The following is a 14,533-nucleotide window of genomic DNA, read 5'->3' as shown; positions in this document are numbered from 1 at the left end:
ATGAAGCCACAAGTACAGAAGCACCCATGCATCATGACTTATACACAGTATGTCCCATTAGCCAGGGAATCCTGTTTGTCCTTCAGACAATGGCCACTCTCAATAGTGATCTCCTCACACAGTCTCTGAGGCCTCTTCCTAATCTACGGGGTTCAAAGTTGTAAAGAAAACATTAAAATGGTGAGGTGGTGTGAGCACTGGTAGGCTGGAGGCAGACTATGATGTTGAACAGTTATGTGGAACTGCAGAGCTTTGGAATGGAGATAGTGGTATAGCAATATTGTGAACATGAGAGAAACACAGTTGACAAAGAGCCCATGACTGACCACGAAGAAAAAAAAATCTTTATTTCTTTTCTTATCAAGATACATTAAAGGATACAGAGACATTGGAATAAAAAACACTTGAGAAAAAGTTTAAATTGTAGCATGTCTGTCTCTCCATCATACAAAAATCAGCACCCTGTCCCTTTTGAATGTTGCCTCTGGGTTTAAATGACCACCCCACCCACACTATGATGGAGAGCAATGTTTCACATGTACAGTAGCCTATTAGAGCAGTCTCCAAAATACTGGAGCAGAATTACACAGTTTAGATGTAAAAAAGTTTAAAATATGCCAGTTTTCCTCTTTTCTTTCCACAGATTAGTATTTGCTACAAACTCAACACTTCAATTTCTTTTTTTCTCCGAGAAATATTACAAAGCCCACATTGGGACCAAACTTTCTTATAAAACCAGTGGAACCCCTCACTTGAGTTGATTCACAGGCATTATAATTATCCAATTAACAACTTACTTTTAGTACTCACCCTTTCATAACAGTACAAACACAGGGAACAAAAATAAACCAAGCAAAAGTTGAGACAGTTGAAGATTCCTTTCACATCGTCTTCAAACCCAGCCACAATCCAAAAAAATCACTTCTGTTCTGCATCACCAGACACTCCCAGAAGAGGATTAAGGCTGTATGAATAAAGCTCTGAATGAATCAATACAACTCTAATCTCAGACTCTTTTTGCAATCCGTAACATACATTTTAGAACTTCATTTTTGGCCCTTATTTCTTCCGTGCGTCTACATATTTGCTGCATTATTAACACACCTATAGTTTTTCTTTTGTATCAGTTTCATTCTAACCAACCAAACAGCACATTGTCAGAAATACTGTGGCTTTAATTGAGACATTACCTCAAGATCAAAGAGTCTCTTCATAATGGACGACAACATTTTATTTTTGCACATTATGGCTTCGTTTTGGATTCTTGCAGACTCAGACATAGTACCACTAAGTGAAATGTGTTCGCTCATCACAGCAAGTCACACATTCATATGAGCAACTCAATGAAAAGCACAGTAATTTTAATTTACGCAGACAGACTCCAATGATGACCCTCTCCCCTTTGATTACAGATTGCCTGTTCGGACTTCTTGGGATGAGGTCAGGAGAACAGGAGGAGTCGGGACACTTTTCTCTTTAAACTGCCTAAAAGTGGGGATCAAGTGACAGGAGATGCCTGTAAAAAATGACTACTGTGGTGTGAAGGTGGAGATGGTACTGAGCACAAGTGAGGACAAAACAAATATAAGCATTTTCAGTCGAGATGCACACTAACACTTTCAGCCTACCAGCTAAAGTAAACATTCCAGCTTTAAAAATTGTGTTAATAACATATTCTCAAGTTCATTTGGGTTCTCTGGGCTACTGTTAACTTGGATTACACTGGACAAACTGGTTGGAGCTGTTCATGGTTTGTTTTTTATGTTTAAAGTCTCGATCTACTTGAGGTGTTTAGAATGCTGCAATGCTGTTTTGCTGTGAAGCCCCAGATATGTTTTGTGGACTACAAAACTTCACCTGACTTTCCATCGGCATAACAATTGAATTTTCTTTTTTTTTAGTGAATGTAACCATAAGCCTATCATTAAAAGCTATCTGGCAGATTAATTTAGAATAGCAATATGGTTTGTTCCAGCCCTGAGATAATTTAGTGAGCATCTAACAGGGTGACAGTTTTGATTTTGTATGAGTGATACATACCGAAACTAGACAATCAGCTTTGACCACAGTGAGAAAACAACAACCTACTTTTATGTCAAATTCTACCTTCACTTCTCTCTCTGCACACTGTCTAACATTGACTTTCACACTGCTCTAGTTGTTTTGTGCTCACTTGATAGACTTTCCATAAAACAGAGGAAATCATTAGATTCAGATGGGATGAAACCCTGGGGATTTATTAACCCCTTTAACAGGCTTGTGTTTGTCTACAAACAGATGATGGGAAAAGCTGACAAATTACAGAGAAAAATGAAATGGCTGTATATGGATCAAACATGGTGTTCAAACTGCCTGAGAGCAGCCGTGTTAAGTAGTCTTCTCAACTTCCAAATGAACATGTGTACTGTCAAAAAGCTACAATCGACAGCTAGTCAGATTTTTCCCTGCTGAAAATGGAGTAAAGAAGTGTACGAGTGAAAATAGCCAACTCAGATTCCACCTTTGGCCTGCTACGATGGTCCCATTTCCACCTGCCCACCCCCTGTTCTCCTTACATACTGTGGGTGCCCCCCCCCCCCTTAAATGATGCATATATTTACACAAAGATAGAGACATGAAGGAAAAACAAAGTGTGCTTTATCACCATTGTTTCAGGATGCGATATATCTTGATTTAAATTACACATTTAAAAACAGATGGCATTGAACAGGGGACCAAAATAATTCTGGATCTGCAATAAAATACTACAAAGCCAAAGTTGTGTGAGTTTCAGCGTGTTGAAGTGTGTGTTCAACTTCATGGAAATGTACAGTTATTTGTGTGTGTGTGTGTGTGTGTGTGTGTATGTTTGTGTGTGTGTTACACACAACTTTTGGGAAGTAACAGAGGGCTAAAGAAAAATGACACTGAAAAGAGGGAAAATAAAGACTACTGGTATGCCGTAATGTGCTGCCTGTTAAGTGATGGCTTGAGCACAGACCCGCCCTTCTCCACCTCCCATCCGACCCCCGTGTCCTGTTGAAAGATCCCCAAGTCCCTTCTCTTCAGTCCTCCAGGACAATGGGTTCGCTGGTGCTGGAGGGGAGCAGGGGCATGGCCAGGGAGCGAGGGGGCAGTGGCAGCTTGATCCGAACCAAGAGATGAGGCTTCCTCGCTGCCCGACGCATCTCTGACTGGGTCAAATGTTTCCTCAGAGCCCTGGTCGAAAGAGAGCACCAGGACATCACTTACAAGTCCAATACTTCACCTCTAAGGCAAGATTCTCTGTGTCGGCTACAACACAAGTTTGACAAAGTAATGTTACAATCAGCTGACTACCCGTTGATGAAGGCAGTGAGCAGTGAGTTACAACTTGGTAACATCCATAACGATGACACCGAATACACATGGACACGGGTTAGTTGTGCGGTGTGACAGATAAAAGAACCAACACATTATGTTGTAGGCGGTGCTTTGTCCTCCACATTACAGAATTCTACTGACACAGTAAGTAAAATGTACCTGGTGTCCTTTGTAGCCACAAATACCACAGGGTTGGGTGCCTCGCCCTGGCTGACCTTCTGCCTCTTGATGACCGACTGAGAGGTGGTCCTCATACCTGAAGTGTACGGCCTCCCATTGGCTGGGTAGGGCACCCCTGTAGCCTGTGAACCAATGAAAGATCAAGAAGTTGAATCAACCGTGTTTTTTCACCAATAGAAAAAGAGCAAGACAAGGAAAGTGTGATGCATCTTCAGTACAGATGAACATTTATAATTCAGAAAGATGTGCTTGTCTCAGGAGCAAAAAGGGGAATTGGTATTTGACCTAAGAATGAAACGCAATCTTTTTCACAATCTCCTTTAAAGTCTGCCTACAAAGTGTTGCTGTAATTGTAAGCATTAATGTGCACACACCGACTTACCACAACTTTCTGTTTCTCTCTCAAAGAATGTGTCTGCTCAGTTGACTTTCTTTGTCTGCAGGATGTTTTATAAAGTTGAAAGAAACTAGAAAAATAGAAGTAAAAAAAAAAAATGCTAAAATTGGTTGCAAAATATATTTAGGCTGCCGTTGGTACACTTGGGCAGCCTGCCCTAGTTATGTGTGTGAAACACTTGCTTAGTTGGTTGGAGCTGGTTCTTTGTGTTGTGGTAGTTACTACGTGGTATACTGTGGTCTGATGCTGGAATCATGATACACACGTGTATCTCCTATGCAGAAAAGATTCACAAAGTAACTGTAGGTGACAGAGAAGCTAAGACACACAAATCCCGAATCTCAAGACCGTGTTGTGCATACTGCTTGTCAGGCAAGTTGACGGTTTGATTCAGCTCCTGTCAGCAGGCGTATTCCAAACAAAAAGAACATGAATGTGTGTTTGTGCAGAATACTGACGCTGTCAAAACCTCTCTTTCCCAGTAGGCTTTGGCCCACACGAGGCTGGCTGGCCTGATTCCTGTTGATGGGTGTTGGGGGTCCTCTAGATGCCTTCAGTTTCAGAGGAGCTGAGATGGCTGGAGAAACAACAACAACCGATCAGACTGGAGGAAGGACAGATAAGGCACACATATACGTCCTGTGTTTATACAGTGCTTTTCGAGTCGACCTACTACTACAATACATGCCGCAACACACTGAGACACACACACACATTCATAAACCATATAGCAGAAGCTGCTACCACGCAAGGCGCTGACTTGCTTATCAGGAGCAATACTGCTATTTCTATCCAAAGCACCCCTAAAAATTGGATGATGATGCCACATGATGTGTTCTTACCTAAATCCTTCACTATGGTGGCCAGTGACTGTCGAGGCACCACCTTGCTCTTTAAAGGAGTTTTTGTGGCTTTGGGCAGCCGGATCATACCTGAGGATACAGACATTTCAAATCACATATTTCTCTAGTGTAGTTTAGATAAAGCAGCTTGTTCAATGTGCTGGTTCACACAGAACATTTAAACACATGAATAACAGTTGAAAATCAAAGCATGTGATATGACTGAACATCCTCAACCCTAACTTGATAGCAGTCTAGAAAAGAGCATTGGGGACTCACAAAATGAAAAATGTACATATGATGGGGTCACATAAAGTCTGTATAATCATATTAATAATAGGCTTCTTTATGGAAACCAGAGTAGTGTTAATGAATGTGTGTACATACACTCAGCTTTGACGGCATTGGCGTTGATGGAGGCGTAGGGCCGCCGTGCCGCACGGCGAGGCTGCAGAATGTCCTCACACACCCGGCGAGCGATGCGGGTCAGCTTGGTGGTCTGCAGGATGAACGTCTGGCGGTTCTTGGCCAGCAGTTTGGCTCGACCCTCGTTGCGAGTGAATGGTGACATGCCCTGGACCTCCTGACGTGTCATGTGACCGCGGGGTCCTGACTCCTGGATGGAGAGGAAGAAGAGACATCATGAGGGATGCAACTATACCATGACACATGTAATTCTGAGTTGTCAACCCTTGTTTATCTCTCTATAAAAGCAAGTAACCTCTGTCTGTCTGTGTGTGTGTGTGTGTGTGTGTATTCCTCAAATATCTCTGCGGATCAGGATCAGACTGACCTGAGAGTTTCAACATGGCTGCTGCGTGGTTCAAGGGTGTGCCATTTCGCATTTGTTTGGATTGCAATGATACCGTTATTTCCGAAATTATTTCATAAATGCTTTACAAATTCCACGAACATTGTCCACCAAAGCCACCACAGTCACGTGCGCACCAGAGCCAATCACGCACACCGTAGCCACGCGCGCACCAGAGCCAATCACTGCAGAGCCCACCACGACCCCCCACCTTAAGAAACAAGCAGACTTTATACCTGCAGCGGCGCGAGCTGGACCGGGATTTTGCCGGCGGTTCGGTCCCGTTCTGTTCTGTGCATCTAAACTGACTGTTGTGGATTAATGAGACTAAAAGAGTCCGGATCGAGTCTGTTCGGGTCTGAGGAGATCCGGAGACGCACGGACAACAAAGTGGAGTCAAAACAATTAGGAGACTGCTGAATGAGCATTGCCTGCATTTGAATGTAAATAGTTACATGTAACTTTGTACATTTTTAAAATGTATGCACATACAATGCAAATATAAATTGTTGTTTATATTATAATAAAAAATGGTTTGTAAACATATTTGTGGTTTTCACGGTAAAAAAATCTAACTTTTTCTACTAGAATTTTATGTTTTTTTGTGATTTTAGGTCCATTGTGTTAATACAGTATGTCAAAATAAAAAAAATAACTCTACAGTCACATGTGAGGTTGTGCTAAAAAAAAATGACACCAAGTAAATAATTTTTAATAGTCAAAAACGGCCAATTAAACCCTGGAATATCGGATTTCCCAACAAACCTAAATATCCCTGACGTCCCAACTTCAAACACAGCCTCATTTGGCCATCCATGAAAAAGCTGCTTAACCTCCCACTTTTCTATAGGAATACATTTTTCTTACGGGCACTGCACTAGTTACTCAAATTTATCATCAATTGAAAAACCTTCTTTAAGGTAATAAGACTGAGAAAGGAGACTTACGGAGCCAGCTCTAGCAGCGCCCTCTAGCTGTGTAGGGGTCTTCAGGCCTCCATACTTCTTCCAGTAGTTCCAACAGGAGGCGCACAATCTGCACTGCATATTAGGAGGTCCCCAGGCATACCACTGAGGAGACTGGGCCGCTACGTTGGTGGAAGGAGAAAATGCGTTTTTGCTCACATCTTTTTGTGAGCTGCACTGCTTTAAAGTGAAACTCTCGCCAAAATGCAACGTAGTCTTTTTTGTGAATGTATATGAGTGAAACCTTCGTATAAAAGCATAATTACAACGAAAGAGGCACTTTTAAGATTTACTGTATTTTCGTTTTTGGGTCAAAGTCATTTTAAATGGGAGGGCTTGGGGCAAATAGCGATAGCATCAAAATCGCTATATTTAAAACACTAGGAAGGCTCGGCACAACATGAAACTTTGCTCGTAGTATCACCAGGGTCTCTACACATGAACACGAGCATTGAAAACATTGTGTACACAGAGTTTACTAGAAAGAGAGTTTTTGGACAACTCACATTTGCAGATGTTTCTTGCCGTCCTGCCAGTGAGAAGTGTGGATTTCCGAATGTGAGGTAACATGGAGATGAGTTCAGGTGGACAGCTTCTTAAGCTTAGTTCCATATAAATGCACGAATAATTCATTGTTTTGTCGTAAGCGAAAAACAATATTGAAGTTGAAAAAGGAGTCTCATATAAGAAACAATACTAAAATCAAATGCCGGAAATAGTAGTCATGACGGCGGCTAGCGGAACAAGCTACTGCTAAGGTGAGTTATTCAAAAACGTTCTTTTTTTCTTTGTACTCTGTGTACACAAACAATGTTCTCAATGCTCTTGTTCATGTGTAGAGACACTGGTAATACTACAAGCAAAGTTTCATGTTGTGTCGAGCCTTCTTAGTGTTTTAAAAAAAGCGATTTTAATGCCATCGCAAATTTGCCCCAAACACTCCCATTGAAAATGAGTTTGACCCAAAAATGAAAATACGGTAAATCTTAAAATTGCCTCTTTGTCGTAACTATGCTTTTACACAAAGGTTTGACTCATAGACATTCACAAAAAAAGTCTAATTTTGGCGAGAGTTTCACTTTAAGATGGAGTCCAGAGTGACACCAAAGTCTGCAGTGATATTGTTCAGTTGGAAAAGGAAGTAACTACTGAACTGTAGCTGATAGAAAACAATTCAACTTTTTTTTCTCAGAAATGTCATCTGTCTGCAACTGAACGTACAAAAACTGTCATCATGGAACCCTTTGTTCAGAGTGTAGACTTACTGTGGCAGCTCTCACAGCTGAGTCCTTTCTGAAAACCTGCTGCCCCGTTCATGCCAGGTTTACTGCCTGGAACCATGATCTGGTTGGGGTTGGGTTTGGTGCTGGTGAAGTGAGGAGTGGAGAGTGGAAAGAAGAGTGAGTTACTCAGGTCATACTCATGGAAGCTACTTTGTCTAGCAGTTCACAGTCATACTCACTAGGTAGGGATGTACACCTGCTTCAGCTTACTGTCTGCCTCCGCTGCTTTTAGTCGTTTCTGATAAAGAGAAACCAAAGAATGACAAAAGGCTTTAGCTCCAGGTTAACCCAAATCAAACTATTTTGGGACTAAATGTAGACCTACCTGTTGGATGTAGCGGTCGGTAGTCTTCCACATGTAGTAAAACTGGACCACACTGGCTAGAGACTTCCAGGGCAGCTGAAGGAGAGGAAAACATCTATTGAACCAGAACTCCACATAAAGGGTATATACAGGACAGTTTTATATATTGAATTCAATATCCCCACTAATTGAGTGTCTACCGTCGCGGTAAAAGACGACAGGAAAGAAGAGCTTACAAAGTCCTGGCGGATGTCGTTGAAGTCTTTGCCGTATTTCTCCAGAGCCTCTTCAAACAGCATGGCCTCTGAGGCACTCCACTCCTCCATCTCATCGCGGCACAGCACCGGCCCCCCCTGAGGAACCAGGGTGGACATGGCTTTGGCCAAGTCATAGTTGTTCTTCTGCAACGTGTCCATTGCATGGAACTGAGAGCAGAGAGAGGGTAGGGATGAGTGGTGGAACATTAGAGCTTCATCATCACAGACACCAGTCTATATATTTACCCACCCTACCATACGAGGCCATACACACTTCTAAACACAGACTGGTACCACTAGTATTACAGTAAGTATCGTGGCCAGAGGTACCTGATTATTGGGCCTGACACAAGTAAACCGAGCAGTTTTGCTTCACTGTAATATTAGCTGTCCCCACGCCCCAAGTGTGTTAGTTTGAGGTTGACTGGTAAACAGTCATGACAACACTCATGAAAATGGTAAGGATGACATAAACTACTCTAAAAACTAGATTAGGACAGGTAGGACAATACTCACATGAAATCTTACAAAATGACAGATAAAAAACAAAAGACTCCATGTATTGACATTGAATGTCCCCAACAACCTCTGTAGTCTCATTTAGCCACCTCTTTGTAAGGTTAACGCTTTAAAATTCACAAAAAGGTCAATATACGTTGTGAAAAGTTTGATTGGAAGACATTTTCTCTGTGCACACAGCCACACAGCACTGCTAAAAGCTCACTAGCTTTCAGTGCCCTCTTGGTTTAATCAGTACAACGCATTTGCAAGGTCCAGCCAGCTGTTTGTGACTCAAGGGATAGATGGAACGGTAGTGCGCACAGTTCTCATAAAATCAGCCCTTGCGCTAAGAGGCCAGCCAGTGTTTGTAACTAGCTCTGATACAGCACTGTGGAGAGACAGATCACCATGGTAACAGCGTGAGAAGACGCGCTACATTGTAGTCGGAAGTAGTTCATTCCGTTTATCATTTGGGATTGTCTGTTCACAATAACTGCATTTTCTGTCATCCCCAAGGGACAGGACGATGTGACACCATTTGTTTTGAGCCCTACATCATGAGAGCTAACAGTTGACAGAGCTCACAGCTAACAGCGTAATTACAACATAGTAACGTTTGTTAAACTGTGAATTGCAGTTAAATGTGTCAACACATTTTTAACTGAATACAGTTTGGAGGTTAAAGTACTTTAAGTTTGGAATTACAGGCGCTTAACATCAGTGTACATTTTATCAATCTGAAGTAACCAAGTACTCCATGGGATGGAGTATTGGCTTCTGGGCACAAACACCTCAGTACAAAGACTGAGACACATTAGACTTTAATAACTCTACTTTTTCTTGAATCTCTTTTTCAGTTTAAAGAACTTCAATTTGTTTTAAACCCATTTCTTAAAATGTATGTATAATAAATGTAATTATTCATGAACGGTGATTTTCCTATGCCACTAATAACTATTGTAACAATTGTAGGTGATGATAAAGTAAAAAAAAAAAAAAGTCCTTTTGATCAGTATCGGCCAGTACTGGACGGCTGTGGGTCAGGTGTAGAGCCAGCATCTTGTTATCAAAAGGTCACTGGTTCAATTCCCTGGTCTGCATGTCGAAGTGTTCTTGGGCAAGATACTGAACCCCCAAACTACTCCTGATGTGCTGGTCGTCACCTTGCAAGGTAGCCACCGCCATCAGTGTATGAATGTATGCATTACTTATTGTAAGTCGCTTTGGACAAAAGTGTCTGCTAAATGCCCTAAAATGTAATAAAAAAAATACTGCTTCCAGCAACTGGTGATTGCACCCTGAAAATCCTGACCAGAGCACCCTTATTCAACCCATTGACTTCAAGAAGCAGAAAGCAGCAGTTCAAGAATGCTCACCAGTTTCTGGATTTGGGATTTCTATTTGCAGCACTCTTGTATAGTATAGTAAGGAAAACAAGCTTGTGCGCGCGCACACACACACACACACACACACACAGACACAGTCAGTAGTCTCACCAGTGTAATGTCTCTTGAGGCTGCAGCTGCACTCATATGGAGGCTCGGCTGACGGATGGAGCTGCTGCAGTCGAGGGCCCGAGCAAATGTCCCCACAGCTCTGAAATAAACAGACACTGATGTCGGAGGAGGATATAGTAGTATGGTTATGGGGTAGTGTATGTAGTGCTGAATGTTCATTAAATGACCACTAGATGGAGTGTTTGGCTCTTAGACTAATTTATGGACAACAGGATGATTCCCTCCAAAAGCAAACTTTTTTTTTCTTTTTTTGTTAAGGTAGTTTATTTCGAATATGTAAAAAACAAAATTATCATACACTAATGGACAGTCATAAAGAAAAAAAAGACAAATGAAAATAAGAAATTGAAAATAACAAAGTATAACAAAGTAAACAGAAACTGAAAACTATAAATTCTGTTTACATATCCGAAAAGGAGTAACTTATTATAGATTTATTGCTGCACCACCATACACTGCTGTAATATCATCTTCTCATTGCTAAACTAGTGTTAAATTCATACCTAATAAACGTGTTATGTATCTTTACCCTGAATTGAATGAACACCTCTGATACATCCAGGGCAGAGGTCTGTGTGACAGTTACTGATATGCTGCTCACCAGTCACACTAGACTAAAACAATCTTATCTTAAGCTCCTGCCAACAACACATGATGCATGTGTCACCATGAAAAATATGTTTTTTCTAGGAGAATGTAAAACTTGTTGTCAATTTATCCATTTCCTCTAGAAAAGCTGTTATGGTAGCAATGATGATGCAACTGGGTGACAGATGGCAGGGAAGTGTTACCTTGCCACCACCAGGAACTGGTCGATCTGAGGATCTTTGAGCTGGTTGTTGGGGTCCCACACCTTGGTCTCCAGCTTCTCCTGGACCCTGTTGTCTGATTCACCTGATACAAGGAGGAAGTGCTGAACTCTTTACCGTTTCTGCTTTAAAGATGACAACAGCTCACCTAGTGATTAAATAGTCAAACCTAAGCTTGTCAGTTATCTGCAACTCACCCTCAGCAAGCTTGTCAGGGATCTCTGCCTGGTACTTAGAGCCCACCCGGATCTCGCCCTGGTCTGCCAGCAGGGTCTTCTGGACAGGGTCAAAAACCAGCGAGTAGAAGAAACAGTCCTGGATAGAAAACACAGCAGAAGATTAGGGGTAAAACGATTATCGGTCTCGGGGCCGATTATAGGGGCCACTATTCAGCATTTTTCTGTGGTATCTGTGTTTTCGTGTCTGCTTGCTAATAAAACAAATGAATTTCGAAATCTAAAACTTTGGCTCTGATGCAGCATCCTGTCTCCACTCTGTGGGTCTGCTTTATGTCCCACCCACAACACTATCTGATTGGTTACACATCACAAGTAATTGTAGATTCAGGTTATTTATGTTGATAGGCAAAGTAACTAGTAAGTGTTAAAAAAGTGTCTTTTATTTTTCTGGTAAATCTATATTGGTTCCAATTATCAGTTATCTGTCTCTTTGATTACCAATAATCAGTATCGGCTAGGAAAAACACATATCGGTCGACCACTACAAGATTTAACAGCTGCTTGCCAAATGCGCATTTCCAACTATTCATTTACTGCACCTGTCTTTTTATAATGTGAAAAATGAAAACATGGAATATACAGATGGTGTCTTACCTCTTTATCCAGGTAGCCAACCAAGACATCTGTTTCATTAAGGAGGGTGACGTTGCATTTTCCCCTGAGGAGATACAGGGGAGCATTCAGAGACAAAGATGGACAGATTCTCTATGGTCTCAAAGGTAAAAATAAATGTTTGATGCAAAGACTTAAATAAATTTAACACCACAGCCAACAAGAATCAAGCACTTTTCAGTGTAAAGCTGATATTATCATTTGCAATGCAAAAAATAGTATTACATTAAAAAACACAAATGCATGATAGAAGTATTTTGATCAGTGGTCTCTGACTTTGTGACCCTGTAGTGTTTTTGGAGTTTATCCATCAAATATAGAAAGCTGAAACAGCTCATTTTTTTCTGATTAAAAAAGGGAGTGCATGTTTCAAAGGGATGGATTATACACATTAAAACATACATAACAAGTTCAACACAAGTTAAATCTGTTAAATCTATTTTAGAATTACCTACTGTTCCAAGTATAAAAAAATACTTCTTTGGTCTATTTGCCATTCTTATCATATCCACTGACATCCTGACCTAAAGATTTAAGTAATAAAACAAACAATACAGACTGAGTCCAACATACTTATATTTTGTAATGTGTTGGTATGACTAAGTCTCTATGGCATCTTTCTAGCAATCACTCATCAACAACTGAACACCATGGGCAACAGCTCTTTCTAAAGAGGGAATAAACAGGGATGGCCTGTGTGGGGACAGAACACATCACTGCTTTAAATGACTGCAGCAAGGACCATTTACCCAGCAGTTCAGTCCCAACTGTGCATGGCAGGTGCGTAGATTCAAACTAAACTACAGCTGCTGGTAGAAAATATATACCGTATGTGAGTAGCGGGTAGAGATTCAAACTGTCGAGACAGGAAGAGTTCTCTATGTTTGAGCTGGTGTTTCTGTTGTTCAGAAAGCGTCGGCTGCTTTGACTCCTCCTCGAATTCTCCTACAACACAAACACATCAGCATCAGCCCCGTTCTCTACTGAGATGACAAACATCATTCATGGTCACAAAATAAAAGAAGACATACAGAATTCAAATACGTCCCGCTGGCTGCCTGCTTCATTACAATAAAGTGATGTCTCTTTCTGAATGACCGGGCTGTTCTACTTATTCTAATAAGTGTCATTACCCACCAAGTCATTCTATCCACATAACTGATAATTCCTAGCCCTTTTTACACAGCGTCTCCGCATTATCTTCGGAGCGGTGGTTCGCCAATTCTCCGCCGATGGTGATTCACACAGAGCGAAGCATCTCCGCCTTCACGTGTGTAATTCACACAGAAAGCTGGCGCTGCGGCTCCTAAAGAGGCGCGACGGTACACGTCATGTTGATGAAGTCGGTGTTTCCCCCAGGTGTTCCCCTCTGTTAATCCAAACCCGCGGACAGTTTGTAATCATATAGATGCTGTTATAATGTGTAGTGATTGAGATCCTGACCCACCAAACATCCTGGAAAGTGATGGAGTTAAGTTTTTCGCGCTAAATTACAGAATTATACATAATCACCATCAGTAAACAGGACGCTGTCTGACTCTGGCACTCGCGGGGACGGAGGCTCTTTTCTGGGGGAAAGTTCCCTGAAGTCTCGGTCCGGAGGGCTGACGGTCGACGGTTTTTTGAGCAGAAATGTGAGGAAGATTTGGTAGGACAGGCAGGAGGACAGGCGCTCTCCACGTACAGCTGTGGTATTTGTTTTCCTCATATAAGTTGCCAAAGACAGTTACAGTTACTACGTTACTTTTGTTCGGTCCTGTAACATTGCTTTGTGAGACATTTCTCTGTATTTAGTTGAGTGAAGGACCTGTGCAGTTATCAGACTAGTCAGACCGACACGCCCCCCGCTCCGCGCCTCCGGATCATCCGTTCACACTGGGACGGCTCACCAATAATGCGGCCCTGATACTACCTCCAGAGGCGGATCAGCGCCGGAGCGAAATTTACCCCCTCTCCGCATCTGAAACTTTCACACAGAGGGGGGTGCGGAGAATTGGCGCAGGATCCCCGCATGCAAACGGCAGTGTGAATGGGGCTGCTGATTAAAAATCAAAACCTTCAAATGCTGACGAGTGGCCAAATGCAGAGAACAGATTACACTGTAGGCTGGAACGTGTATCAGGTATTTTATTCACATAATTAACAATACAATAACCATCTCAGATAATATATCTGTTTCACAGTACCACAACACTACACAATGATTACATTATTGTTATCAGCAGCAATGACCCTGAAAGGATTGAACACAGAGGTGCTTTCTGGGTGAGCAAAGAAGCTTCATTATAATTTCAATAAATATTGCGTGTTGACAGGCATGAAACTAGGGGTGGTGGAAAAAATCGATAATCGATTAATCGCGATTATAATACTGACGATTATGAATCGATTATTAAATTTCCAAAGTTCGTTTTTTTGGGGGTTTTTTTTATGTAAAAAAAAAAATAAAAAAATAAAATATATATATATATATA

The 14,533-nt window shown here is 41.6% G+C and overlaps 1 protein-coding gene across 2 annotated transcripts in view; it reads right to left on the bottom strand.

Moving 5' to 3' along the window:
• Positions 1-322: 322 nt before the first annotated feature.
• The window catches only part of mta2 (metastasis associated 1 family, member 2), a 50,813-nt gene continuing 36,602 nt past the window's right edge, over positions 323-14,533 (bottom strand). Inside the window, exons 4-18 of one of the 2 annotated variants that reach the window (XM_030430413.1) lie at positions 12,887-13,004; positions 12,042-12,105; positions 11,406-11,523; positions 11,191-11,293; positions 10,379-10,478; positions 8,361-8,549; positions 8,146-8,220; positions 8,000-8,058; positions 7,803-7,903; positions 6,520-6,659; positions 5,149-5,377; positions 4,762-4,851; positions 4,378-4,496; positions 3,502-3,644; positions 323-3,198 (exon numbers count right to left, since the gene is read on the bottom strand). In XM_030430413.1, coding sequence (XP_030286273.1) covers positions 3,045-3,198; positions 3,502-3,644; positions 4,378-4,496; positions 4,762-4,851; positions 5,149-5,377; positions 6,520-6,659; positions 7,803-7,903; positions 8,000-8,058; positions 8,146-8,220; positions 8,361-8,549; positions 10,379-10,478; positions 11,191-11,293; positions 11,406-11,523; positions 12,042-12,105; positions 12,887-13,004 — 1,802 coding nt within the window. In that variant the 3' untranslated portion in view covers positions 323-3,044. Of the gene's footprint in view, positions 3,199-3,501; positions 3,645-3,904; positions 3,990-4,377; positions 4,497-4,761; positions 4,852-5,148; positions 5,378-6,519; positions 6,660-7,802; positions 7,904-7,999; positions 8,059-8,145; positions 8,221-8,360; positions 8,550-10,378; positions 10,479-11,190; positions 11,294-11,405; positions 11,524-12,041; positions 12,106-12,886; positions 13,005-14,533 lie in introns of those variants that run through there. The other variant, XR_003985534.1, reaches the window with a different exon arrangement.

Source organism: Sparus aurata, chromosome 10 (genome assembly GCF_900880675.1).
Source record: "Sparus aurata chromosome 10, fSpaAur1.1, whole genome shotgun sequence".
Lineage (NCBI taxonomy): Eukaryota > Metazoa > Chordata > Actinopteri > Spariformes > Sparidae > Sparus > Sparus aurata.
The sequence above is the reverse complement of the archived record's forward strand: the minus strand, read 5'-3'. Positions and strand labels throughout refer to the sequence as shown.